This window comes from Heloderma suspectum, chromosome 2 (assembly GCF_057233095.1).
Source record: "Heloderma suspectum isolate Gila_16-S chromosome 2, 16-S_ref, whole genome shotgun sequence".
Classification (NCBI taxonomy): Eukaryota; Metazoa; Chordata; class Lepidosauria; order Squamata; family Helodermatidae; genus Heloderma; species Heloderma suspectum.
Window position 1 is genome coordinate 134,607,337 of NC_139459.1, and position 26,473 is coordinate 134,633,809.

The following is a 26,473-nucleotide window of genomic DNA, read 5'->3' on the forward strand; positions in this document are numbered from 1 at the left end:
CTATGTTGGTTGGGGCATGCTGGGAGTTGTAGGATTTTTTTTGTCTAAACATGTGTAGGATTGCGCCCTAAGTCGCTTCCAGACTGCTTTTTTGCGTGGGGAAGCGACAAATAATAATAATAATAATAATAATAATAATAATAATAATTATTATTATTATTATTATTATTATTATTATTTCTGATGATGGTGATGATAATGGCACCGGACAAAACACTGCTAGCTGCGTGTCGCTCCCTCACCCTCCTCCCCTTTTCCCTGTGCCGCTTTGCTCCGGCCGAGGAGCCCAGCAGCACCTCCTTGCGAGGAGCAGGGCAGGCGCGTCCGGGCCCAAGGCGAAGGCGGAGCCGGTTCCGGGGAGGGCCGGTTGCGGCCACCCCGCCTCCTTCGAGAGGCGGCAGCAACGGCAGCCGAAGCGGCCGGCTGCGCGCAGTCCCTCCTCTGCACATGCCCGCCCGAGAAGCGGGAGGCGGATGGCTGGAGCCGGGGTCGGCGACGACGCTGCTCCCGACGCCCCGACGCCCCTTGGCCGGGGCGGCCGAGCCCAGGGGGAGCGGGGCGGCGGCGCTCAGGCCTCGCACAGGCTCCTGGCCTACAGCGACGCGTTGCTCTCCATCATCGCCACCGTCATGGTGAGTCGGGGGCCGCGGTCAGCCACCGCGAGGATCGCCGCCGTCGCCGCCCTCCTTCTGCTATAGACGGATGCCCCTGTGCCCTTGACACCTGCGTGGTGGCAGGCAGAAGTTCAGCGGGGGAGGGAATTCCTCATTACTGCATGCCTGGCTGGGGGGAGCCACTCCTTGCTGCTTGGAAGCTTTTTCCTGGCATGTGGGAGTGATGAAAGCTACAGCTGTTGAACTTCTGTCTGCTACGCAGCTGCCAAAGGCACAGAACCGATGTCCTTTTGAGAGAATGTGCTGTGTGACAGTCTGTGTGACAATGAAGGTGACTAGGAACCTTGCGCTTAGTAGTAGTAAAGAAAACCACAGCTATGGTACTGCGCTTCTACATCTGGGTTAAAAGGAGATGATCACAACCTCTCCCTTTTAAAAAGAAACACCGTATAACCAGAATAGAATGTGGGCCACCAGTTCCCCGGTCTCTGTACCAAGCGCAGAATTTAGACTTTACCTTCTATACCTCAGCACAGTAATCACCTTTGTTATATTCTGCACGTTAGGCCGAGAGAAAGTGACTGGCCCAAGGTCCCAGCGAGCTTAGTCACTGAGTGGGAATTTGAACTCAAGACCCTTCTGCCCTAGTTGAACATCCTAACGGCTACACCACTGTTGTCCCGACACCACTTGGCCAGGGTAGCACTGCCCTGGGGGACTGGGTGGCCAGGGCTCACAGAATTGAATTGCCAGGATTTTTCAATTAGCGGGGATGCTGACATATCTGCCAACCCCTCAGGGTTCCCTGTTCCCTCTGAGCTTAGCTGCAAACCTGAGAATAGCTAGGGATAAATCGATTTTCCAAGTAGCAATATATTGTGAGCTATCCCTGCTGTAATGCAAAGTATTTTGGGTTGGCTTAGTCTTGAATGGACAATTAAGACCAGTTAGTTTTAGGAAAGACATAAAATGCAGAAAGAGAGAGATGGATCAACACAGCTGCCTGCATTTCGGACCCTCCTTGGGGGGCATGGCTATGGGGCCTGTCATGCTCAAAGTGCATGCATTTCAAAAATTACCACCATAACACTGTACATCACACTTACTTAAAAAAAACAACAACACCTCAGTCCTGATTCGCTGAATCAGAACAGGATCCCTATTTAATTCAAAAACTTACTGTGTTGTTACCCTTGGCTCTCCCTTCTGGTCCATGTGTTGGAGGTCTGCTTTTGAATTTCCTTTTCTTGCTTATGCTTACTGTCTGATAGTGTGCATATTGATTCCATTGTATTTGTATCCCACTTTTCCTCTAGAGTGCTCAAAATAATGGACACATGGGGGGTTATCCCATTTTATCCTGACTACAACCCTTTGGGATAGGTTAGGTTGAGAGATGGTGACTGGTCTAGGCTGAGGGGACATTTGAACCCAGGCCTCCTAAGTCTGGGTTCAAATGTCCCCTCAGACTAGACCCAGGTCTTATGCTCTATTCATAGGAAACTGCCTTATATGGTCAGATAAATTGGGCCATGTGTTGTTGACGCTGACTGGCAGTGGCTCTTGAGGGTTTCAGGTAGAATTCTTTTCCTGCCCTATCTGGAGATGCCAGGGATGAAACCTGGGACTTTCTGCATGCAAAGCATGCGCTCTACCATTAATCTGTGGCTTTCCTCATTAGAGGCTGCACCTGCTTTGCATGCAGAAGGTCCAGGTTTAATCCCTCACTTTCCAGGTAGGGCTGGAAAAAACCCTGCCTGAAACCTTGGAGAGCCACTGCCATTCAGTGTTGACAATACTGGGCTAGATAGACCGTCTGACCATTCATGGTTTTTAAATAATATTAAAGGATACACTGAAAATATTGAAAATGTCAGCCTTCTACCATGCTTTAACCACTCTGACTGAGAGCTAGGACAGGGTGGCTAAAGCATGTAAGGAATATTTTTTTCATTTTGTTTATGCATTCTTAATTATATTCCAGATACCTTTCACTTCCCCAAATCAGCCGTTTCACTTCTCCCAAGCAACCTTTTCATCCTCTTCAGTGCTTTGTTTTTTCTTCACTGCTAATCACTGGCTAATATTCCTATCAATCACCAGGGGGCTAGAATCACTCCTATGCTATATGGGTTCATTTATTAATTGATTGGAGCCAAGAGTGGAGTGGGTGAGAATGGTTTGTGTAACGGGGGATGGATTCAGTGTGTGCTAGCTGGATTGGAAAACTAGCCACATTAGAAGTTAGTTATGACAAACTAATTGTTGACAAGTCTCCAGTGGGAGAAATCAAAGAGCTAGGAAGAGCTCATAAATTAGGGTAAAATTGCTGAATTCAGGTTGAAGATCTCTCTTGCATTAAAGGCCAAACAAGATGTGACATAAAAGATCCATTATCAGATCTTCCATTTTTTTTTTTTTTTGCTGGAGTGGGGCTGGGCTTAGATTAGGGGTGTGGCTGTCCTGACCCAGTGTAATGGCCAGGAATTTGTCGTAGGGGTGTGGGGACAAACGAGCTGGATCAGGAAGACTGGGGTGCAAGCTCTGGAGATGCTGAACCCAGCCAGACCTAGGGCCCAACACAGAGCCTGGCCTATCAGCCAGGAACCCCTTGAGCCAGAGACTCCTGAACTGGAACCCCCAGAGCCAGCACTCACTAAGCCAGATTCTCCTGAGAAACTAGCCCCCTTTACACCAGGGCCTCATGCTTACCAGGCACTGCTCACCAGTGCAGGCAGCACACAAGGCAGGAGCTAACTGGAAAGTGACAGAAGTGGCAGGCCCCAAACTAGAGGACTACTCCTTTAAGGCCCTCCGCTCTTCAGGAACTGGGTGGCACCTGGGAGGGATAGTCTGGCCCAAGAAGGATAAAAAAAAGGGAGCTCAGTTGAATTCCTTGGTAAGGTGTCTTTTTGGAGCTATGGAATGTCTTGCAACTTCAGCCTAACCTGGTGCTCACCAAACCCAAGTCATCCTCAAGCAGCTCTTGTACTCCAGGGGCCCCTGCTTATGGTCAGGACAGGATGTGGTGTTTGCAAAATGCGGTTTAATCCCCTATATTGTTTCCTTGGTGGAAATTACTACCCTCTCCAAGCAGCTATTAGCCATCGTGGGCAGAGGAAAACAGAACAGGTACAATGTGGGTATATGTATCTCTCTCCCCCGCCCCCCATGGTTAATAGCAGCTTTGCAGGTGCATTTACAACATCCAGGAAACAGCATACTCCACTCAGAGCTGCAGCCCCTATCCAACCTCCACCCCACCCCACCCCATTTCTGTGCCTGTTTTATGAGATCCACTCATGAATTTTCCACATCATATCTAGTTTTGTAGCAGCCATATGGGGGGTCAGACTAAGTAGCCTCATGCAGTCTCATGCTTCATGTTCTTGCTGAGCTCTTTCTCCCTTGAATATATTGTTGTAAGCTGACGAGACACAGGAATTCCTTATCTTGTCAAAGGTCATACAACTGTATATCTTGTTCTCTGCTGTTCTCTTCTGTTCTCTCCTTATCATGGCTACCCTATAACCCAGTTCTTGTATTATAAACAATGGTGCTAGGAGAAGAAATGTTGAGGACTGCAACCCCACACGGGAAGGGGAGGAGGAGCCGTTTCATATGTGTCACAATGTCTATAAAAACAATGTGCTGATATATTTCGGGGCTTCTGGCTCTTTGGAAATGATTCCAGCTTTAAGCCCGCGCGTTAAATAAATAATCTCTTTTTCCTTCACTCCGTGGTCTCTCTGACTCTGGGTTCTGCAACAGTTTGGCTCGAACGTAGCTGTTTGTAATTATAGCAGAATACCAGGTTAATGTTTATGCTGATCTTGTAAACCCAGTCGCTTTGAGCAGGTATCTTTATCACAATGCAAAGCACCACACTGCCTCTGCACTTTTCCCAGTACCTTACATAGCATAGAAGCTCAGCTATACTACCCTAATTATCTCATGTATGTAAGAGAAAATATGTGTATTACTTTAGCTGTATGGTTCTTCTATTGCAGATTTTGCCTGTGGCCCATACAAAAATACATCCAGATCAGGTACTGTGTATTTCATATTAAATATAGAGTTCAATTGTAATTCAGTTTAATAACTTAGGTTGTACTTTGAATTTCCAGTATGGTTGTTCCAGGACAGTGAGGCATGTAGCATTGATTAAGAAAATAAATTAAAACATTTAGTTTGGGTTCAGTTTATTACTTAAGCCAAAAACAGCCAAAGGGGCCCCACAAGCCACATGAAGCCCCCACTCACCTTCTCCCCTTCCCCCTATTTATTTATTTATTTATTTTAAAGATTTATAAGCCACCAATTAGGGAAAAGTCTTTCCAGGTGGTGTACAAAATTTAAAATCCCAGAACACAAAAGAACATTGATAAAAATAGTAATAAAATTATAACATTATTTAAACAATGGCACCCAACAAAATACTAACTCAGTTATAGGCTAAGGTAAACAGGAAAGTCTTTAGAGCCCACTTAAAGGCCTGCAATGATGGGGTCTAGTGGACATTAAGTGGAACAAAGTTCCACAAGTGGGGGGCCATTACCAAGCAGGCCCCTCCTATCATGCCTATCATGCCTGCCAGCCTAATTGCCTTGACAAGCAGACACACAAGCAGGAGCCCTTTCCTTTGCTCAGGTGAGAAGTTCGCCTCTTTTGATGTGACTGGCCTCCAGAGTGCCCTCTTATTTTGCTCAGCAGTGCTGCTTTCCTGTGTGGGTCGAAGAGCTGCACTTCCAGACAAGAAACAGCACAAGGCACTATACCAAGCTATTCGGTGTCTCAGTGTATGCTGCCCTACCCCTCATCTGAAGAAGTTGGCAATTACAGGCTTAATCCATAGGGATGATCCAATGTATCCAATACAAATGATCCAACTAGAACAAATAGACACCATCATAATTATCATCGCCCACTTACTGTGAGACCACTTTTAAGTTGTTACATAAGATCCTGGAGGAGTTCTTTAATGGAGAGAGGCCTGAGCCAAGAAAATACCTTTCACACGATCTTTGGTGTTGAAGGCTTAAAGATGGCTTATGTGGTTGGGAAACTGAATATATAGTGGAGAACTGTTTCCCAAAGGTTGTACACTCCATGGGCAGAGCATCACATTATTCTTTTATCATGCAAAGCAGCTATAAGTTGCTTCAAGGTTGAAAGGTCAGGATGGGGAAGGGCGATGCTGAGCTTAAGCGGAGAAACAACTGGACAAACAGAAGCCATCCAGAGCTGCTTTAGGTGATAAAAGAATGCTGGTGACGAGGGAGAGGCAGTGCATGCATAAATCCACCCTGTGATGGAAGGCGGGATTGTACAAAGAGTGAGGCACATAACCAAGGCTGTTGCAATATACTTTCTGGAACTGTGAAGATGAAAACTGAGGTTCAGATGTCAGACTGAGATCCTTAAGATGCAATCCAACGCATGTTTAGACAGAACACGTCCTACAACTCCATCATTCCCTAGCAGTGCTGGCTGGGGAATAACGGGAGTTGTAGAGCAAAAAAACTACCACCTCAAGGCAATTATTTTGCAATACACTTTCTCTTTGTGCCTGCTTGTATGAAAACGAACTGCACAACGTAATTTTTCTGTAGCTTCTCCTATGAATGATGGGCATTCCTTTGACAAGTCTTGTGCTTTATTTCAGAAATTTGGTGAAAGCGTTCAACAGCTCCTAGCCACCAAAATTTTGGTTTATCTGATGACTTTTTTAATCGTAACAGTTGCTTGGGCAGCTCACGTCAGGTATGCCGTTATGAATGTGTTGAAAAGGTACACACACCAAGTTCTAGAAAATCGTAGCTCAACAAGGAGGAAGGCATCCTGTTACCGGGTTTGCAAGTTGTGCTGAACCCAGCCATAGCAATTAGGTTAATTGCTCCTACGAACAAATTATACCAGCCTTAGTCCACAAAAGAACGTAAGAAGAGCCCTGCTGAATCGGACCAAAAGTCCATCTAGCCCAGTATCCTGTTTCCCACAGTAGCCAGCCAGGTGCTTCTGGAAGCCCTCCAACAGGGCGTGAAGGCAAAGGCCCCGCTCTGCTGCTTGCTTTCCAGCCACTGGTGTGTGGAGGCATTCCGCCATCCGAATGCAGAGGTTCCATTCAGCTCTCATGGCCGATAGCTGGTGGTAGAACGATCTCCACAAACGTCTTTACTCTCCTTTTAAAGCCGTTTTAGCCCGTGGCTGTCACCACATTTTCTGGCAGTGAATTCCATACATCAATTACAGGTCGCTGTCTGAAGCAGTACTTTCTTTTGTCTATCCTGAATCGACCGCCAATCAGTTTTATTGGGGTATCATCCATGCAGAGATTTTTTACCAGTGCACCTGTCCAGGCAGTGCTCTGTTTGTCATTTGTGGCATAAAAGAAAAAGAAAAAGGCGTATGCCCTGTAAGCTTTCCTTCCTTGTTTTCCTGGAGGCGATTCTTACTGGCCCAAGAGGATTGACACTTGCCAAACTTGAGCATGATGCCTGTTCTCCAAAGCTAGAGGAGAGCTGCAGTGTTGCTAGATCACTCTGTCCTCCTGTCCCAGAGAAAGAGAGGGCGTGGGGGGGCAGAGGTTTCTCTCACTTCCTTACACTGAGATGTGGATAAGAAATAGCAAGAGAAACTCTTGCTGTTTCTTTCTTTCTGCAAAGCACAGAAGACGTTAGAGCTTGTGGGAAGGGATACCTGAGGCTGGGTGACCTTCCCCAGGCTCACTTGCCCCTGGTGAGTGGATGTTTGCGTTCTTGGTCTTATGACCTATGCGAGTGGCATTTCAGAAAATATATTTTCAGTTGTCAGTTTCATAAGAAGAGCCATAGTGAATCAGCCAGGGCTCCATCTAGTCCAGCATTCTGTTCATACAGTGGCCAACCGACTGCTGCCTGTGGGAAACACACAAGCAGGACGAGAGCGCAACAGCAACTTCCCGCCTATGTTCCCCAGCAACTGGTGTACATAGGCATACTGCCTCTGATACTGGAGGTGGCGGATAGCTATCGGGAATGGTAGCCAGTGATAGCCTTACCCTCCATGAATGTCAAAGCCTTCCAAATTGGTGGCCATCACTACATCTTGTGGAAGTGACTTCCATAGTTTAACTGTGCACTGCATGAAGAAGGACTTCCTTTTGTCTGTCCTGAATCTCCCACCAATCAGCTTCATGGGATGACCCCACTGGGTTCTAGTATTTTGAGAGAGGGAGAAAAATGTCTCCCTATCCACATTCTCCACACCATGCATAATTCTGTACACCTTTATCTAGTTTCATATCCATTTCACTCTGACTGCTGTATATAGAAAAACTGAAAGCCAAATGGGTGTGTTCAGAATAAAACAGGCACTGTAACCCTGTCAAAATGACATTGTCCTTAGACTTAAGGCTTGCATATTCAGTGCACATGTCTGTCAGTCAAACTTTCTAGATCTGTTTTTCCAGGAAGTTATCAATCTCTCTCTTTCACAGACTTTTCCAAGTTATTGAACTCGTAGATGATGTACTTGCCCTTCTAAATTTGGTGAGTGAAATAAATAACTCAGTTAAATGTCTGTAAAAAACAAAGAACACTAGTGTAACTAAATTTAGCTCAATGAACCCAGCCTTGACTATTCCTGAGAGCTAAGATGGAACAATTTTGAATGCTCTCCTGTCCTGGTTACAAATTTCATTATATTGATATTTGAGAAATAGAATTATCCAGATTAGTATTGGGTTATGACACTTTTTAACCACCTCACTGTTGTAAAATTTCTATTACACTATTTCTCTGGTATTGGAGTTTAAGTTACAAAGTATTGTTACAACATATGCTGGTTGACCTGCATTTCTGCATACCTCACGCACCCAACCCAAACACACGTCTAAAGGATCTTTTAACATTAAGTCACTGGCATCCACTTGAAAGTGGGCACCCTAGTATTTGAGGAATTAGTCCCTCTCAGTGGGAACTTCCATTGTCCTTCTGGGGGCTAGAATTGAGCCCTTGGCTCAGGTCCATTTTAAAAGTAATGGTGGAACAGAACCGCATGATAACAGTAAGTTACTGCAGGGGAAATTCCCACCTAGGATACATTATGTGTAATGCTTTTCAAAGCTAAATGCAAAATAGAATTTTTTAAAATTACCTTAAAGCACAGGAGGTTCTGAATGATCCCAGTGCATAACAGACAGAAATAGGATGATCCAGGGGGAAGTAATATGCACCCCCCCCAAAAAAAAGAGCAGCCGGGTTAAGCATGCTTGTTTAAAAAGGTGACTTACATCACAAGTAGTTTGGCTCTAACACAAGAAACAGATTTAAACATTGCTCGTGGAAATGGCCTGACGTTACACACAGGTGATTGTGGAAAGCCAACTGACATCAGTGTGAATGATTTCCAGAGGGGTATCCAGGTTTGTCTGTCAGAGCAAAAGCAACAAAGCGTCTTGTGGCACCTTAAACAAATTTATTATGGCATAAGACTTTCATGGACTGGAGTCCGCTTTGTTGTGGAATTGTAAACATCGGGTTTAGCATTTCTTTGTACTATTATTCCGATTCTGAACCATTCTGCTTAGGTTTGGAGAAAGCCTGAGGCCTATAGAGGTTTCCTAAGCCAAAGTGCTTAATGTAGTTACCTTCTTACATGATCTTTGTTCAGTCTGAGCCACTGCAGTACTGCAAAGGTACTGTCAGAAACCACAGGATGTGCTGTGTCGTCTCCATGCTACCATCACCTCTCCTAGAAAATGGGGCAATATTGTTCCAAGAACGAGCTGCTGTATATGTGCCCCAGTGTGGCTCAGGGCTTCTAACGTTACCTTAGAAGTGCAGGAAGAAGCCAAACTGTGAAGGTAATGTGGGAAGGGACTTTAATTGTATTAACATGCACAGGAAGCCTTTCCTTTTCATGTGCTGAATCCCTTCTTCCCTCTCCCAGGCATGTATGATGCTCATTACCTTTTTGCCATATACGGTATGTATGCATTCAGCTTCTTTCATGCTTGATGTTACTGCTTTGTTGATTATTGGAGGGAAAGTAAGCCTTTTAAAGTCTGAAAACATAAGGCTGTAACTGTTAGAATGGAGTACATTCTCTTTGAAATGGGTACAAATCTGTTGCACCAAAACTTAAACATACACATACTATAGTAAACAGTAATGTTTGCACTTCTATGTTTTATGCTAGTCAAAGATTTATTGTTTAACCAGTCATTGCAAGACTTCATTCATTACAAGTAAATAAAAACTGAGAATTAAATAAAACTACACTGGAAGTAAAAGCCAAACCAAAGTGCATGTTGGTATACCATATTTCAGAACCACATGTTCTTATGTATATGCATATTTTTACAACTTACATTTACAACTTAGGATTTGTCACAATAGATTTTGCTCCCATTTATGTGCAACCACAGTGAAACTTGCAGCTCTAAATGTAACATATTTTTCTTAGTTAAACGATAGGTAAATGATTTTAACTCATATCATTAGAATTGGCCAAACAATCCAACCATGTCTCAGTGAATTTCCTTCCGGGTTCAAGTATAAATGTCACAGTGAATTACGTAATGACAAATGTTCTCAGTCACCTGAGCTCCTTAAATGCAAAGCCCCTGGTCTGAAGGGATCTTTTGTTATCATCCTTCAAGAAACCAAATAGGCATGGTTTGGAATCTCATTGCAAGCAAGGCTATGATCCATAACTCTCCCCTCCACTCATGTGCTGTGCTGCTGTTCTCCTCCCTCCCGGTGCAGGCAGCTGGGCCCTGGCATATCCCAAGCATCAATGGGAACTAGAAAGTACAGCTGGAACGCATCCTCCAGCACTTCAGTGTTCCTAGCCAGAAGGTTTTGTGACTGGTTAGAGCACTCTTATCAGCTGCCCAGCAGGGGATTAGGGCACCATTAGCCTTCAGCTCCTGTTGAAACAGCTCGTCTTAGCCAATGCAGCATCACTAGGAGAGGTGAGGCATTTAGGGTCATGTGGTCCCTGGACTCTAGGAGGGGGTCTTCAGCACAGGGCCCTCCATTGCTTCGTAGATCAACAGAGTGTGCCTATGGCCGCAAACGCTGTTGACTCAGTGCCCCAGTAAAAGAGCACCATTATCAAAATAATAATAATGAAGGATTGTTTCAGTTGTCATCTGATTAACACTTTTAGCCCTAATTAGATTATTTGGTTTTGTAGCTTGTGTCTGCTTTAGAATCAGCTACATCTTCCTGTCCATGCTTGAAATTGTGCCCTGCCAGATAACGCAGGGAAATTTCACTTCTTTTGAAATGCAGTTGTATCAATGTCTTCTTAATAGCTTTTTAGCTTAATATGCAATTCAGGCTATTAATAGCTTGGTTTATCCTAGAATTCTATACACATGCACTTGCTCATTAAAGGAATGTTGGCATTCAGTATTTTTCTTACTATTTTCCTCTTCAAGTTAATATTGTACTCTTGGGTTTTCAGAGCGTCTCACAGTCTCTCTCAAAATAACTTGCAGTTTATCAGTTTGTTTGTTCATTCAACTGAGTGTCAAGGGTGTAAAAAGTAGAGCTAGCAGATGTATAACTTCTTAAAAAGCTGATATAAGCAAAATCTATTTTTTCCCTTTAATGTCTTATGAAGCACATAACTGATTTAATATTTTGTCTTGCAGTTCTCCTTAATGGCCTCCTTTCCAGATGTACCATTCGGCATTTTCATGTTTAGTATCTGTGCTGTTATAATCGGCTTTATCCAGGTGTAGTTGCCTTTCATTTTAGTATTTAAAATTAGATTAATATCATGTAATGTTACTAAGAAAGAAGACTTAGGTGTTAAAAGAAGGTGATGTTTGTAGGCTGACACACACATTCTCCTCCTTATGGGGGAACACAGTTGTATAAAGCCCCCAGGGAAGAAGCTTATTCCTTTGCATCAGCAGCCGATAGAGGTGACAGAGAGATGGGCTGTAAGGATTTGCAGAATTGGTTTATGATCCTTGTTTATTCCAGGTTTGTGCTCCAGGTTTGTAGGCAAACACACACCATCCCTTCAATGCGTGGACAAAATGGAACCAAACAAAAAAAAGAGCCCGACACACCTCTTTAGAAAATCTCTTCATCGAGGAAATCCTTAGTTTCTTCTACAGTTTCCAAATGGCTACTTGAGACTATCTCACTTCTGACTCACCCAAGGAAAACTTTGCACAGTCTCTATGTGCAAGGGTAGGAGAAAGTGTAAGAAAGAAGCATGTGCGCCCAATGGTTGTTCTCATAACACCAGAACACGGTTTGGCTGAACCATCCATTGGTCTCCTATGCTGATGTAATATTTTCTTCACTCTGTAGGCAATCATCGTAGTGTATAGCTTCCACCATCCATATTTACTTAATCATCAAATACAAGAGTCTGAAAACCAAGCATTTTATAAATATCACATCCTGAAGATTATACTAAGAGGACCAACACTGAGCTTTTTGGCTGCCATCTTCTCATTTTTCTTCATCCCATTGGTAAGTCCACCCGAACTGTGTATCTCATGTGCCACGAGAGTGGCTGAAACATGCCTTAAGAAATTAAGCCGCCATGTTGGCTGCGTCTCTCGTGAAATGGGGAGCCTTTGTTTTTATTGGAGTTCAGATTATATTTGTTGCTGGGGTGCACGGTGCTGACAGCAGAACTGCATTGGGAATGGGCTTATTTGCTGAGTTGGGATTGGTCAGTGGGGTTCTGAGGGCAGTTATGACAGTCCGGCTTCCAAGAGCACTTAGGAGAATGGAGTTGGAAGCTGAGGAAGAAAAAAGGAGTTCTTTGTGTGTGCTGGTTTTATTATTTTACTTGGCTTTGGAAGAACATTGTTACAGTGACTTAATAAGAAAATAAACATATTGTCATTTATCCATTGTGACTTAGTGTATTGATCAATCAATACCTATGTGAACTAGAGCTGACAGTTTATACAGCAGCAACACAGTTGACTTTGTATTCTTGAGGGCACGTGGTAACAGAAGAGAAATACCTCAAGTGGTGGCAGCAGGCTAGTAATAACAGCATTAGACCTTTCACATTCACAGGACGAGGCATCATAGCATCTGCCACAATATGCCTGTGTGTTAAGGGCCCGTGCATCAGGATGCTTCTGTGCAGAGGTCATGATCTCTGGATTCACAAAGCATGGGGGAATCTCAGGAGTATCATCATTGCTGGGACAGCAAATAAGGGTGCAATCCTATGCATGTTCAGACAGGAAAACGTCCCACAACTCCCAGAATGCCCCAGCAGTCACCACACTTACTGCTACCTTGCCCAGCCTGGGCTTTCTGATTTGGAGCCAGATTTGCAGTGTGAGTGGGTGGGTGTGTGGGTGTGTGTATGTATCTATGTGTTTGTGCGTACGTACAGAAGAAAAGGCAGGGGGGAATCAGAGCTAACCTGATAGCAAAGGAAAAAACCCTGCACCCATTCCCAAAGAAGCCTGCAAATGTACGTGTGTGGCCCAGTAGGACCACATAGTTGATTAGAGTTGACAACCTCCAGTAGGAACTGAGGATGCAAATTATAGTGATACAAGTGAGACCTGCAACAAAATGATGTAGTATGGAATAGGGATGTTGTGAGAGTCCATGGAGGGGGGGGTAGAGTCCAACAGACTCCCCCTCACCCCCCCCGGGACCCCGCTCGCCAAACCGCAGGGCACTTGCAGACCCACTCAGTGAGCACCCTGCAGCTTACCAAGTGCCCGGCAGCTACCCGTCCTCTCTAGCAAGCCACCATTATGCACAACAGTGGTGGCTCGGGAGCTTCCAGGTAGGTAATGTTGCATAATTGGCAGGTTTTCAAAGCCCAGCGGAAGCTCATCAAAGAGGGGGCATGGCGGAGGTCACTAGGGAGGGAATTCCACAGAGTGGGCGCCACCACAGAAAAGGCCCTCTCCCTAGTTCTCACCAGCCTAGCTGTCTTGGCTGATGGGACAGACAGTAGGCCTTCCAAGGCCGATCTCATTGAGCAGCATCCCTGATGGTGTTGGAGGCACTCTTTAAGATAGACTAGGCCAGTGCAACTCCTTCAGCACTAGAGTGATGTGATCTCGCCGACAGCTGCCTTTAATCAGGCGGGCCACCGCATTCTACACCAGCTGCAACTTCCAAACTGTCTTCAAGGGCAACCCCACATAGACCGCGTTACAGTAGTCTAGCAAGAGGAGACTACTGATGGGAGCAGATGGTTAGGGAGGTAGGGGCGCAGCCAACGTATCAGATAGAGTTGGTACAGCGCCGCCTGGCTCACGGCTGACACTGAGCCTCCATGGACAGCTGGGAGTCTAAAATGACCCCCAGGCTGCAGATCTGGTCCTTCAGGGGCAGCCGCACCCCATTCAACACCAGGTCAGCATCCCCCAACCTCCCCTTGTCTCCCACAAAAAGTATGTTGGTTTGTTGTGCACGATGCTCCATTTACACCTTTAATGTTGCATAGATGGCCCCTTTACAGCTGCCACTTACACAACATTACCTACCTGGAAGCACCCGAGCTGCCATTTATGCCTGCAGTGTCGCATAGATGGCCCCTTTATGGCCGCCAATTGCACATTGCTTACTTGGAAGTGCCCAAGCTGCCACTGTTATGCACAATGGCGGCTCACTAGGGAGGATGGGTGGCCCTGAGGCTTCCTCGAGCGCACGCCAGGCCGCAATGAATTTTGCATGTTGCCGCAGGCAGGGATGGGCAGCAGCACCAGCTCAGCGAGCACCCAGTAAAGCCGGGTCCATCCCTAATGTGGAGTGCTCTTGTTCAGGGAGCCAGCCAGCCATGCCCACTTCCAGAATATACCATTCAATTCACCCCTTTCTCCTGCCCTTCAGTTTTTGGTCCTGTCCCCCCCTAGACACACACACACACACAGACAAGTCAGCATTCTGTGTCCACTGAGAATGCTCAGTTCTTGGGCTATTTTGATAGTGGTGGTTTTCCCCCTAAAGATTTTTTGTACTACTTCAACCCTGGAGGTTCTTCTGAACAAGTTGATACCTTGCTCCTCCTGAGCATGGACAGGGCCTTCTTGGCTACATAAGGATCAGAACTCAGAGAATGAGTTCTTTGTTAGCAAGTAGGATTTTGAACATACTGAGAAGATACAGTTCCAAACTGCCCGTGTCTATATCCTGCAGTGAGTCAATACTCTATACAGCATGTGTCAAAGAAGCACGTATCTTGCAAAGCATGTGTCTCATGGGTGTATCAGCTTAAAGAAGTAACTCTGCTTTCTCCAAGAGGGAACTCTCCTACCAGTGGCCCATTTTACATGGAATGGTGTGTGCAAATTATAACCAGCTGACATTCTTGTGTGTTCATCATGGCACACAGGGCTGGCGTAAGACATTTTGCTGCCTGAGGCAAAGGACAAGATGTTGCCCCCTCCCATTCCATATACAAAAGCTGATTGGACTGGCAGTTGAATCTTTCTTTGACACTGGCAATGGGACAGTATCATCTACCAGAAATGAAGGCAGCAGGCTAGCTTAGAGGACACAGGGCAGGCTGCTTGGCCCACAGCTCTCCCTCCAATACCTTGACTGCCTCACTCTGTCTAATGGTAGGGCCAGCCCTGATGGCACAGCATTAATGAAAAAGTTTCAGAACTGTTTTTTCTCTGACACCCACTTTAGCTGAATCATTCAATAGGAGCCCTTTGCATTCAATTTGCTGGAGCCCTTTGCTTTCAGTTATGGCACTCAGTTATGACCTGGTTTGCACAACACAACAACTCATCATGGGTTGTCAGCCTTATTTATTTCAGGGTGGGTTGTTGTGACCTCTGAACCCAGTGTGGTTTCCTCAGTGTGGATTATTGAAAACCCAAGGCTTGTTGAGTTGTTCAGGGTGGTTTGTTTTCAGAGCGGCTTGTTGTGATGTGTGAACCTGGCACAATGGCTTGTGTGTGGCTTGTTGGATAGGGCTACAGAGGCGCCTGGCAGGAGTGGCAAAAAACCCAGTCACCTCATTATTATATCTTGAAACGACACTAGTCAATTTATTCCTCCACTTCGTCGCCTGCCTAGACAGTGACACCTTTTTTTTCCACCTTTGGGAAGATTTGCACAAATTTAACAAATTTCTACAAAATAAACTCTACTTTGCTAATGAGCACATTTACACTCATTAGCAGAGCAGTGGAGTAAGCTGCTGAGGTTATGCCGCAAAGGCCCATGGGATACATGCAGGAGGACCAAGGGGGAAACAAGCCATGGCAAGCCGCAGAGCGCCTAAGTGAGCAGACAACCCACCCGCTGTAACTTATTTTCAGAGTGGCTTATTGTGACATGCTTTCCAGTATGTTGTTAATATGGCAAAATGATATTTATCCTTGTCCACCTACTACAAGCATATGATTGCAGGAACATAAAAGATTGCTGTGCAATAAACAAACTCTTTTTTTTCTTACAGTCTTACATGTTCCTTGGGCTTGTTATTTTTTTCCCATATATCAGCCACCTAACCAAATGGTTTAAAAGCAAGTTTCTTGGTGAGTATTTTTGTTTATAAAGCTTCAAAATTTTCTGAGCATAGTACAGAGATTTTTTTTAAAACTAGGCAATCCTTGCCCTGAAGCTTATAGACATGATACTGAAGGAAAGAGGAATGGGAAAGGAAATTCAGGTACCAGTTCTTAGTTAAACAAAGCTACACAACTGATCTTATAATTACCAGCTAGAATGGTTACTTAGGGGACTGTTTGGGGAGGGGAGGAGCTGAAATGGGAGCTGGTCCCAGCCTACCCATTGGAGTGGGCTTTGTTGTCCATCCTCTCCCTCAGATGCAGCTACGTAGAACAGCTGCTGATGGAAACAGGCCTGTTGAGACAGGGGTTCTCTCCTCCTCAGTGACTAGGAAGCAGATTTTAAAAGTACCATCAAGCATGAAAACACAAGGACAATTCAGATTATTATTTTTTCTCCCTGCTTAGTGTTGGACAGTGATTGTGACACAAGAATGCTCCCAAGTTGTGTCTTTCTAAAATAGGATAGGTAGGTGTCCAACCAGTGTCCAAGAGTAAACAGACAACCCAAAAGGCACTAAGGCAGATACCTTATCAATAAATAAAGTCTTTACAAAATCAATAAACAGCATCCCCTTGCCTAATATGACACTAATAAACCGTTTTAGTAAACATGGGCTGTTTCACCAGTTCTGGGACATGAACCAGGAACCTCTCAATCAAAGGCTAATGAGTTATCTGGGACTGTGTGTATTCGGGCCTCCCAGAAGTCACTTCAGATGCAAAAGAGAATAGGGGGTTTGCAAAATGACCATCTGCACAGTGTGCGGTGCGACTCCTCTGCATTTGCCAGGACTAGGAGCCTGGCCTTCTGTTTTTGACTGGACAGTACTGAATCAGTACATTCTGCCTGCCACATTTCAGCCCCAGATCAAGCCCTCTAGCTTCTGCCACTTACCTCCATAGACCTTGGGTTGGAAAACAAAGTTTAGATCTGGATTTAAGTACAGAGCAGTTGTAGAAAATCAAGGTGCTCTTTTAACTTCTTTAGGATATCTTTCCCTGAGGTAGAGCATCTGTCACAGGGCAGGGAAAAACAGTTCTGTTATTGCTCAAATTGAAAATCATAGTTGCTGGCAAAGGCCAATATTCCATCCTCCGCTACTGTTTTTGTTAGCCTTGCTACTATTGAGTATCTGCAATAATCAGAACTACTTATTGGATAGTGATTGTTTCATCCCTGATGATGAATATTATTAATTCTGTTTCTTACTGCCTCTCTCTAACATGTAAATCCATGGTAGGTTATAAAACTATAAAATAAAGCCAACATCAGTAAAATGATAAAAACACAATGAGCTGGACCCAATGGTATCATTCTGCTGATAGAACTGCTTCCATTGGCGGAACTGGGGTGTGTGTGATTTCATTTAATGGAGAAATCTGATGGATTTAACCCAATAAAACTATTATGAAACATATCAGAATTTTAAAATCTCATGCCACTCTACCTTCAGTTAAAGGAATATCTTCACCTCTCAAAAGGTCATCAAAGATTGGATCAAACCAGCCTCCCAAGGTGTTCCACAATTGTGGCATCACAATAGGAAAGGTTTTATCCTTTGTAGCTGCCAGCCTTGCCTCTGAAAGGTAATAGCATTTAGAACGAGCTTCCCAAGATGAACAAAGTATGTCAAGAAGTTGACATGGGAGCAAACATTCATGACATTTAAGACCTGCCCCTGTTCCCCTTGCAGTTCTGGAACTGTTTTCAGAGTTTTATGTTTTGTTTTATTTTGATTCTAAATGTTAGAATGTAAGAATTTAGCATACCCCCTATTCACTGGTGGTGAATTATATTTTCCTCTCTGCAATCTCTGCAATTATATTTTCCTCTCTGCAATCCAGGAACGTTACTTCTCTTCACAAGTTAGAAAAGCTTGAAATGAACTCTCTCCTTCACAGTTGTTAAGGCTAGAACAGTGGGTTTCCAATTTTCTTAACTTTAAGGAACCCTTCCCACATGGACTTGTTTGCCAAAGGACTGCTGTGCATTGCAGAGGATTTAGGGGCATGCCTAGGGTACACCTTCAATTCAATTTGCCACCAGGCCAGTTGGCCCTCATCATTGTCTGCCAAGAACATGGCCAGTGCTCCCTCACTGTTGCATGTACCAGGGGAAGATTGGTAGTGGTGGGCAAGCTGTCTTTGTCTGCCATCACTGATCTTCCCACCGAGGAAAACTTGATAGGCTTTCAAGGAACCCCCCAGCAATACAGTTTTAAAATCTCTCTCCTAGAAACTGTACAGACAAGGCTTTCCCAATGAGCTTTGGGTAAGCAACACGTCTCTAGAACAAGGTAGGGGAGGAATGACATGCGGAAATAATTCTGGTTAATGTTTTTTTCTTGCTTTCTGGAGGATGGGATAAAATGAATAAAAGCTTTATCATAACAGAGATGCCAGATATTTTTATTAAGTGTGATAATTGTGGCTTGCAGATCAAGAAGAGGAGATCCCTCTGGAATTGTTTACTTTTTCTCTTACTGAACCCCTTAGTAAGGAACGAGTAGAAGCATTCAGTGATGGAGTTTATGCAATTGTAGCAACCCTGCTAATTCTGGATATATGGTAAGTCCTCAGCTATTCGAATGCATTATAATAAAGTTCCACCCAATATTGGTCTTTACTCTTCTTTGTATGGGAATACAATGCTGAAGGAAAAAAAGGTGTGTGGAGTTGGCTTTTTTTGTTATGATCTGGAACTCCCTTTAATCTGTCTTGACCATGTGACCCCACCAACGTCTTGTACAATTATATTTAGTACTTCCCCAATCATATGGGAAATATCTGTGCCTCATGCTCCCAAAGAATGTAACGTCCACCTTTGTTTCATGTCAGTAGTTCATAGTTGAGGCTGTGCATGTTACATGCTAAAATTCTGTGCCCAGGCAATCCAAATTTTGTCTCAAGAAAAGGTGAATTCTGGGACCTGCATAAATTATGCAACTTGTGCCAATTTTCATATTTGTATTTTGCATAATTTATTCTACAGTTGAAAAATATATTGCACAACTCACTCGTGTTTTGCTAGTCATCAGGAGGGGCAAGGAGCTAGGCAGGGCACTGAAGCTATGCCTCCTACCACTGGAAATGTGGTTCAGCTGACCCTTTGGTTTCTCATTAGGCATTGTCCACTTTTTCAAACATACCATCACAGCTATTTGCTCCTTTTACAAAATGAAAGATGGACTTGAAGCTGAATGCCCCATTCTATGTTTTTTCTACATTCGGTGGAATCATGGCACATGCACAGCCGTTCTCCTAACTCATCATGTGATCACAAAAGACTCCTAGATGGACTTCTGGTCGGAGCCATGTCATCTTGGAAGTGACCTGTGGAGCTCTGCAGGTTGCTTATCTCAAACAGCTATGAAAAGGTTGAGAAACCTTTTAAAATTCCCCTGGAATTAAAAGGAGAATCTTACAGTACCATCCGGTTGAAATCTTGGAAGAACAGTGGCTTTTGCAGTGCAGCAGAAGGGCTGCAATCTCAGGTCAGCTGCCAGAGTATCGTCTGCTGAATGCTGTCTGAAACTCCTAGCAATTAGGAGACTACAAGACTGATGAGCTCCAAAAAATATTTGTGAACTTAAACTACCAGCAATATCTGGGGACTGGCACTTAAATCTAATTAAACGTTTGTCTTTTCTGTTTCTGCAACTATACTTGCTTGTTGTGCTTTTGGAAGTGGAGGATGGCAGTATCAAAGGGAAAAACAAAAGGTCTGGGAATGCCACCTACCCCCCCAACTGCTCCCCCAGCAAAGGTTTCTAGAAAGGCCGGAGGTGAAGAAGAGTTGCTCGCATTGATAAAAACTATGTCTTCTCAACTATCAGTGCAGTCAAAGAAGCTTGAAACAACCCAGGACTCAATCACTGCCCTCGAAGGGGCTGTGGATTTAATTAATATCTCTCTTCAAAAGATGGAAACGAAGGGTAATGCGCTCAAAGATGGAGTTATTGCTCATGAATCTGCTATGCAAGCTTCGCACAATACTTTGCTCAAATTTCCCAATTGGAGGCTTTTACACACAGAGTGAACCTTTGTATTCTGGGTATTAAAGAATTGGCTGCTGATGTATGTTTGGCTGAATTTGTGGATAAACTTTTGCATGAATTACTGATTTTGCCATCTGATTTTTTACTGGATACTGATCATGCATATTGTGTTCCTGGCTCAATACGTGGCACTAAAGGGACTTCTGGGACTGTTGTTGTGCAGTTTTCACGAGTTTCTACAAAAAATTATCTTCTGCGTCTGGCAAGAGAATGAGGTGAGCTGCGGTGGGGACCAGCAAATGACAAGATTATGCTCTTTCCTGATTATACTAAAGAAATTGCTGACAGAAGAAGGCAATTCACCAAAGCAAGAAGTTTGGCAAAGCAAAATAACCTGCAATATCATATTAAATATCCTACTAATTTTGCATTCGTTGTGAAGGCCAAATGAAAAAGTTTTTAAATTCTGATGCAGCTGAATCATTTCTCATTGGTGTTAACATTAAAACAAGGGAGCCAACTTTCCCAGCCTCCTGAGTTGGAATTTAGCCATTTTTACTGTTCCTCTAAAGTCTTGTTTGGGGTTTAGCTGATAGGATGTCTGGGAAGTTTGCCAGATTAAATGTTTGCATATTTTTGTTTTCTTTCCCATTTGTGTGTTATATTGTATGTGTGTATGTGAATGTACACATTTAAATACATTTTTAGATATGATATTACTTAAATAAATAAATAGTTTGTTTTTATTTTTTACTTTTTCTTTTTTATCCTCTTAAATTCTTTTTTTTCCATTTTTTAAAATTATCATTAATAGTAGTATTACTATCATTATTATAAAAGCTGGGTTGCAGTTAAACCTCAAAAAAAAACCAAGATTATGGCAACCAGCTTGATTGATAACTGGCAAATAGAGGGAGAAAACGTGGAGGCAGTGACAGACTTTGTCTTTCTAGGCACAAAGATTACTGCAGACGCTGACTGCAGCCAGGAAATCAGAAGACGTTTACTTCTTGGGAGGACAGCCATGACAAATCTTGATAAAATAGTGAAGAGCAGAGACATCACACTGACAACAACGGTCCGCATAGTTAAAGCAATGGTATTCCCCATAGTAACCTATGGCTGCGAGAGCTGGACCATAAGGAAGGCTGAGCGAAGGAAGTAGGGGTGAACGAAAGTCACTTACCTTTTCTCGCAGCTTTTTCGCGGTGGGGGGGAGCGCTTCGCTGCTCCCCCCGCGAAGTTCAGGCCGGGGGGGGGAGGCTTCCCGCCTCGCCCGGCCGAAATTCATGCCGGGGGGGGAGGCTTCCCGCCTCGCCCGGCCGCGAACACGAAAGTAAAAAAAAAAACACAACAACACGTCCCCTGATAGGCTACGTGACGATTCACGTAGCCTATCACGGCTAGATCTGGAAAGTCAGCCGTGATAGGCTACGTGAATCGTCACGTAGCCTATCACGGGTGACTTAAAAAAAAAAAAAGCACGTACGCGAATGGCGGCCCCCATAGGGAGCCGCCATTCGCGTTCCTTATTTAGTTGCTGTAGTCTACGTCAATGTTTACGTAGACTACGGCGAAAATAAGGGCAATGCAAATAGCGTTGCCCTTATTTTCGCCGTAGTCTATGTAAACATTGACGTAGACTACAGCGACCAAATAAGGAACGGGAATGGCGGCTCCCTATGGGGGCCGCCATTATCCGTACACACTTTTTTTTTTTTAAAGTCACCCGTGATAGGCTACGTGACGATTCACGTAGCCTATCACGGCTGACTTTGCAAATCTTGCCGTGATAGGCTACGTGAATCGTCACGTAGCCTATCAGGGGACGTGTTTTTTTTTTTCTTTCATTGCAATGGCGGGGGCGGCAGCCGGTCGAAAGACCGGCTGCCGCTCCCGCCCCGCTCGAACACCGGACGAACCGCCAGCCGGACCCGCCGCCGGGAGGGACATTCAGGGAAGGTAAGTCCCGTCCCGGGGGGGGGGCCGGGGGGGCGGAGGATTTCTCCCCGAAACTTGTTCGGGGGGCCGAACACATTGGCGCTCGGCCCCCCGAAGTTTCGGGGAGAAATTCTCCGCCATCCCTAGAAGGAAGATAGATGCTTTTGAACTGTGGTGCTGGAGGAAAATTCTGAGAGTGCCTTGGACTGCAAGAAGATCAAACCAGTCCATACTCCAGGAAATAAAGCCAGACTGCTCACTTGAGGGAATGATATTAAAGGCAAAACTGAAGTACTTTGGCCACATAATGAGAAGACAGGATACTCTGGAGAAGATTCTGATGCTAGGGAAAGTGGAAGGCAAAAGGAAGAGAGGCTGGCCAAGGGCAAGATTGATGGATGATATTCTGGAGGTGATGTACTCGACCTTGGGGGAGCTGGGGGTGGCGACGGCCGACAGGAAGCTCTGGCGTGGGCTGGTCCATGAAGTCACGAAGAGTCGGAAGCGACTGACCGAATAAACAACAAAACAAATAATTATTATGGGATTATGATTATTATTATTTCTTGTTGGTTAAACTTTTAATGTCTACTAATATGTGTTAATGGAATGGTAATATATGGTTAATGGAAATGGACTGTTTGCTCCCATTTATTTGCTATAAGACTGAGGTTATAACATTGAAAGACAAGGCTCACAGTTTATGGAGCAGCGGATTGAAGATGTGATAATATTTGCAATGTTTGGAAGAGTGCTGTATAGGTATAATTTGCCATCGGTCTTATATGTGTATATTTGGTTTGCTTTCACTGAACCTTAGATATAATCTTTCCTTCCTTCCTTCCTTTCCTTCCTTTCCTTCCTTTTCTTTTTCTTTCCTCCTTTTTTCTTTTTCTTCCCCAGAATACTGTAATGTTGGAAGCTGTAGATTTTGACTATGTTGTTGGTATTGTTTATTTCACTTATAAATATAAAATAAATATAGATTTTTTAAAAAGACTCCTAGATCAAGAATCTCCTGTTTTTACATGGGGAGAAGTCAAAGCAGCTTCTCCCTACTAAGTAACCCCCCAAATTACCAGGGTACTTTGGTCCTCTTTCCTTACTTAAACATTGCCCTCAGGAAGATTTATTTCTAAACATTAAAGTTTAGATTTAATGACTGATGCCTGAGTGTGTGCAACCAAAATATTGTTTTTCTGTTCTTCCTCCAACAGTGAAGATAATGTTCCTGATGCTAAAGAGGTTAAAGAGAAATACCATGGTCATCTCATCGATGCTTTGAGCGTATATGGTCCAAATTTCCTTGCCTACTTTGGATCTTTTGTAACTATTGGCCTTCTCTGGTTTGTCCACCATTCACTTTTCCTTCACGTGACGAAAGCAACTCGACTGATGGGCGTCCTTAATACCCTTTCATTGGCGTTTATTGGAGGCCTCCCTCTTGCTTACCAGCTGACCAGTGACTTTGCAGATAAGTCTCATAATCAAATAGAAGCCATCCAAGTGAGCTGTGTTACCATTTTCTTTGCTAGCATCTTCCAGTTTGGCATATGGACTGCTGCTTTGTTCCACGAAAGGGAAACGCTGCATGCTTTTGCTAGATACGGTGGCAAAGAACACGCCTTCATGTTTGCCAAGCTTGCGCTCTACCCTTGTGTAAGCCTTGCAGTCTTCATTTTAACCTGTATTGTGAGTGAACTGAGTACAGCCATTTTTCATCTCACGCAGATCATTGTCCCATTTGCTTTCCTCGCGTTGCGCCTCTTTGTCAGAATTGGTTTGGTGATGTTGAAGGTCATAATGTCTCTGTCCAGACCAAGGGCCAATGTATTAGAAGAAGAGGAAGCATGTTTGTCTCCTGCTGAAACATTGTCATAGCTTTCCTTGCACTTTACTTAGAAAACCATGGTACTGCTATGACTTCAACATGTCTGGTCAAACACAAAGCCATGACTTTGTATATTCAGCATTTAGCCACGTTAGGTCCCTCTGTTTGTGAAACATAAATGTCTCCAATATGAAGACTTCATATGCAAACCCTAGAGATGGAGAATTATCAGGGCCCCACTGCCCATATTTTGCTTGCAGACTGGCATTTGGGCTCAGTGAATTGGGCTAAGATGACGTTACTTACAAGAGAAAGGTGATAAGCCAATATGAATATACATGTTAGCGCCATATGAGTGAGTGAACAGCAGGGGTGGGGGGGCATGTATTAAATTGTTCTATATTCCAAGGTGTGTCTCTTGCAAGTAAATCAACAACCGCACCCTGTAATACACACTGGATTATTTGCTCTGGAATAGCAGTGAAAACTAGTATGTATGGTGTTAGGCCAACTGACTGTGAATCCACAATACAAATTGCTATTTAGGGCAATAAAAGAAATGGTTAATCTGGGGCTAGAAAAATCTAAGGAAACCTAATTGCTTGGGATGCTAGAAATGTAATGTTAGTGCCTAGGAATGTGAAAATTTTACATAACCCTTTGCAGGGCTCGTGTGGGTTCTAGCAGAAAGTAAGGCTGGCACGTAGATTTAGGCTGTTGAGTCCAACCCCCTTGTTCAGTGCAGGAATCCAATTTAAAGCATTCCCAGATAGATGGCTTTCCAGTCTCTTGAATACTCCAGTGACTGGAAGCCTACTACCTCCCTAGGCAGTTGGTTCCATTGTCTGACTGCTCTGACCATTAGGAAGTTTTTTAAAATGTTTAACTGAAATCTGATTTTCTGCCCATTATTTCATGCCCTACAGTTTAGGATGATAGAGAACAGGTTGTGGCCCTCTTCTGTGTGACAACCCTTTCGATACTTGAAAACATAATGTTATTTTTCCAGCTCTGGCTTCATGTCCCTTTCTTCTGTATGCCCTGCTGGGACACTTCCAGTATAAAGTCATCTAGGCCTTGCCTTGCCTAATTCACAAGGCTGCCTGATTAGATATTGCTGCTATCTTGAAGCAAGAACTGTTAGTGCCTAATGAAAAGCTCAACATTATGCCACTCAGAAATACAGCAGTGTGTTCTTGAAAAAGCACTACATGGGCTAGCTTTCAAATAGCTTCTGTGCTTTCTTCTTTACTGCACTTTACTATGAACATGAAATGGTATTTGCATTGTGAGTGAATTATGATGCTTCAGTAACCTGTACTTGATTGATCATGGTATACTTGCTTTCAGGTAATGCACTGTATTATATGTGGAAATTCAGCCTAAGATCCAGGAGACAGTTCCTTAATACTGTTTGAGCCCTTATTATTTTATACATTTGTTAATCTTAAAATGAGTTGAATGTTTTATTTTTTTATTAAATAAAATGCTGTGTTTACAATTACAGCTGTTTTATTTCATTTCAGCATCTTTTCTGAATTATAAGTGTTGTCTTTTTAAACACTTCAAATGCTTGGGGCAAAATAATGAGCGTCTGTAGGGCTTGTTAGCCAGAAACAAGTTAGCAATTGAGCTAGAGCAGTTATATACCACTGCGAATGAAACTAAATTACTGAAAATAGTTCACAAAGATATAAGCATCAGTGCAGGCGGCGGAGACAAGTGTCTTCTCCTTAGTGAAAGGGAGTCGGGGGCCCAGCCTGGAGGTGTTCACAACTCCCGAGGCATGAGATTGATGAACACAAAAGTTCGTTAGTATCACATTTAGGGGTTCCCAACCTTTTGGGGTTTGGAATTTTGTGAGAGTATCAGGGCATGGGCCAAGGCTTGCCTATACATAAAATGGCTACCGCTGTGGGCATGGCTGGTCACAAAACACTCATTTCCCACAAGGCAAACTGGTGAGAGCCTAAAGGAAAAGTAACTTGCCCAAGGACAAGGCAGAGGTGGCGGTCTGAGCTCCAAAACACAAAGCCACTCTTTTGAACCCAAATAAGGATGGGCCTCCCAGTTAAAAAAAGTTTTTTTAAAAAAATTCTAAAGCATAAAATAAAAATCAGGGGGGGCAGGGAGTCTGATAGGCACCAACAGAGGTATGAGCAAGCACATTGGTGCTGACAAGCACCATGTTGGAGTCCTCACACAGGTAGGAAGGTCACTACCCTCTTGGGCAGTGACAGCAATCAACCAATCATATTGGAAAGAAGTTCTGTTTCCTAATTTGGGTAAATTCCAGTTAGGACACAGGATCCAAGCCACTATTCGCTCCATGAATGGAAGGAGCTTCCACTCACAGAAGAAGGGGTGTGCTCGTGGAAGGGCTCTTTCAGCTCAGGGAGAGACTTCTTCTATAAGCACAGCTCCACTTCCTAGTATTCTCTCAGCATATTTTGATTTTGAAGCCTTTAGTTCTATGGATTTTAAACCCTTTTCTCCCTTACCCTTTATACAGCTAAATCAGCACCTGCATCCGCCCCTCAGCTGCCATTAGCTCCACAAG

The 26,473-nt window shown here is 44.0% G+C and overlaps 1 protein-coding gene across 1 annotated transcript; it reads left to right on the plus strand.

Moving 5' to 3' along the window:
- The first annotated feature begins 389 nt into the window (after positions 1–389).
- TMEM175 (transmembrane protein 175) lies at positions 390–25,418 on the plus strand. The gene is made up of 10 exons (XM_084834838.1): positions 390–632; positions 4,625–4,663; positions 6,280–6,377; positions 8,092–8,143; positions 9,546–9,581; positions 11,260–11,343; positions 11,933–12,097; positions 16,029–16,107; positions 18,582–18,711; positions 23,300–25,418. The coding sequence occupies exons 1-10, from the start codon at positions 474–476 to the stop codon at positions 23,961–23,963; spliced, it is 1,506 nt and encodes a 501-aa protein (XP_084690964.1). The 5' UTR covers positions 390–473; the 3' UTR covers positions 23,964–25,418.
- The last annotated feature ends 1,055 nt before the right edge of the window (positions 25,419–26,473 follow it).

Coding starts and splice junctions, on each gene's coding strand:
- TMEM175 (XM_084834838.1), top strand. CDS start 474: ATGGCTGGAGCCGGGGTCGGCGACGACGCTGCTCCCGACGCCCCGACG. Junction 4,664..6,279: donor CAAAAATACATCCAGATCAG/GTACTGTGTATT, acceptor GCTTTATTTCAG/AAATTTGGTGAAAGCGTTCA. Junction 11,344..11,932: donor TTATAATCGGCTTTATCCAG/GTGTAGTTGCCT, acceptor TTCACTCTGTAG/GCAATCATCGTAGTGTATAG.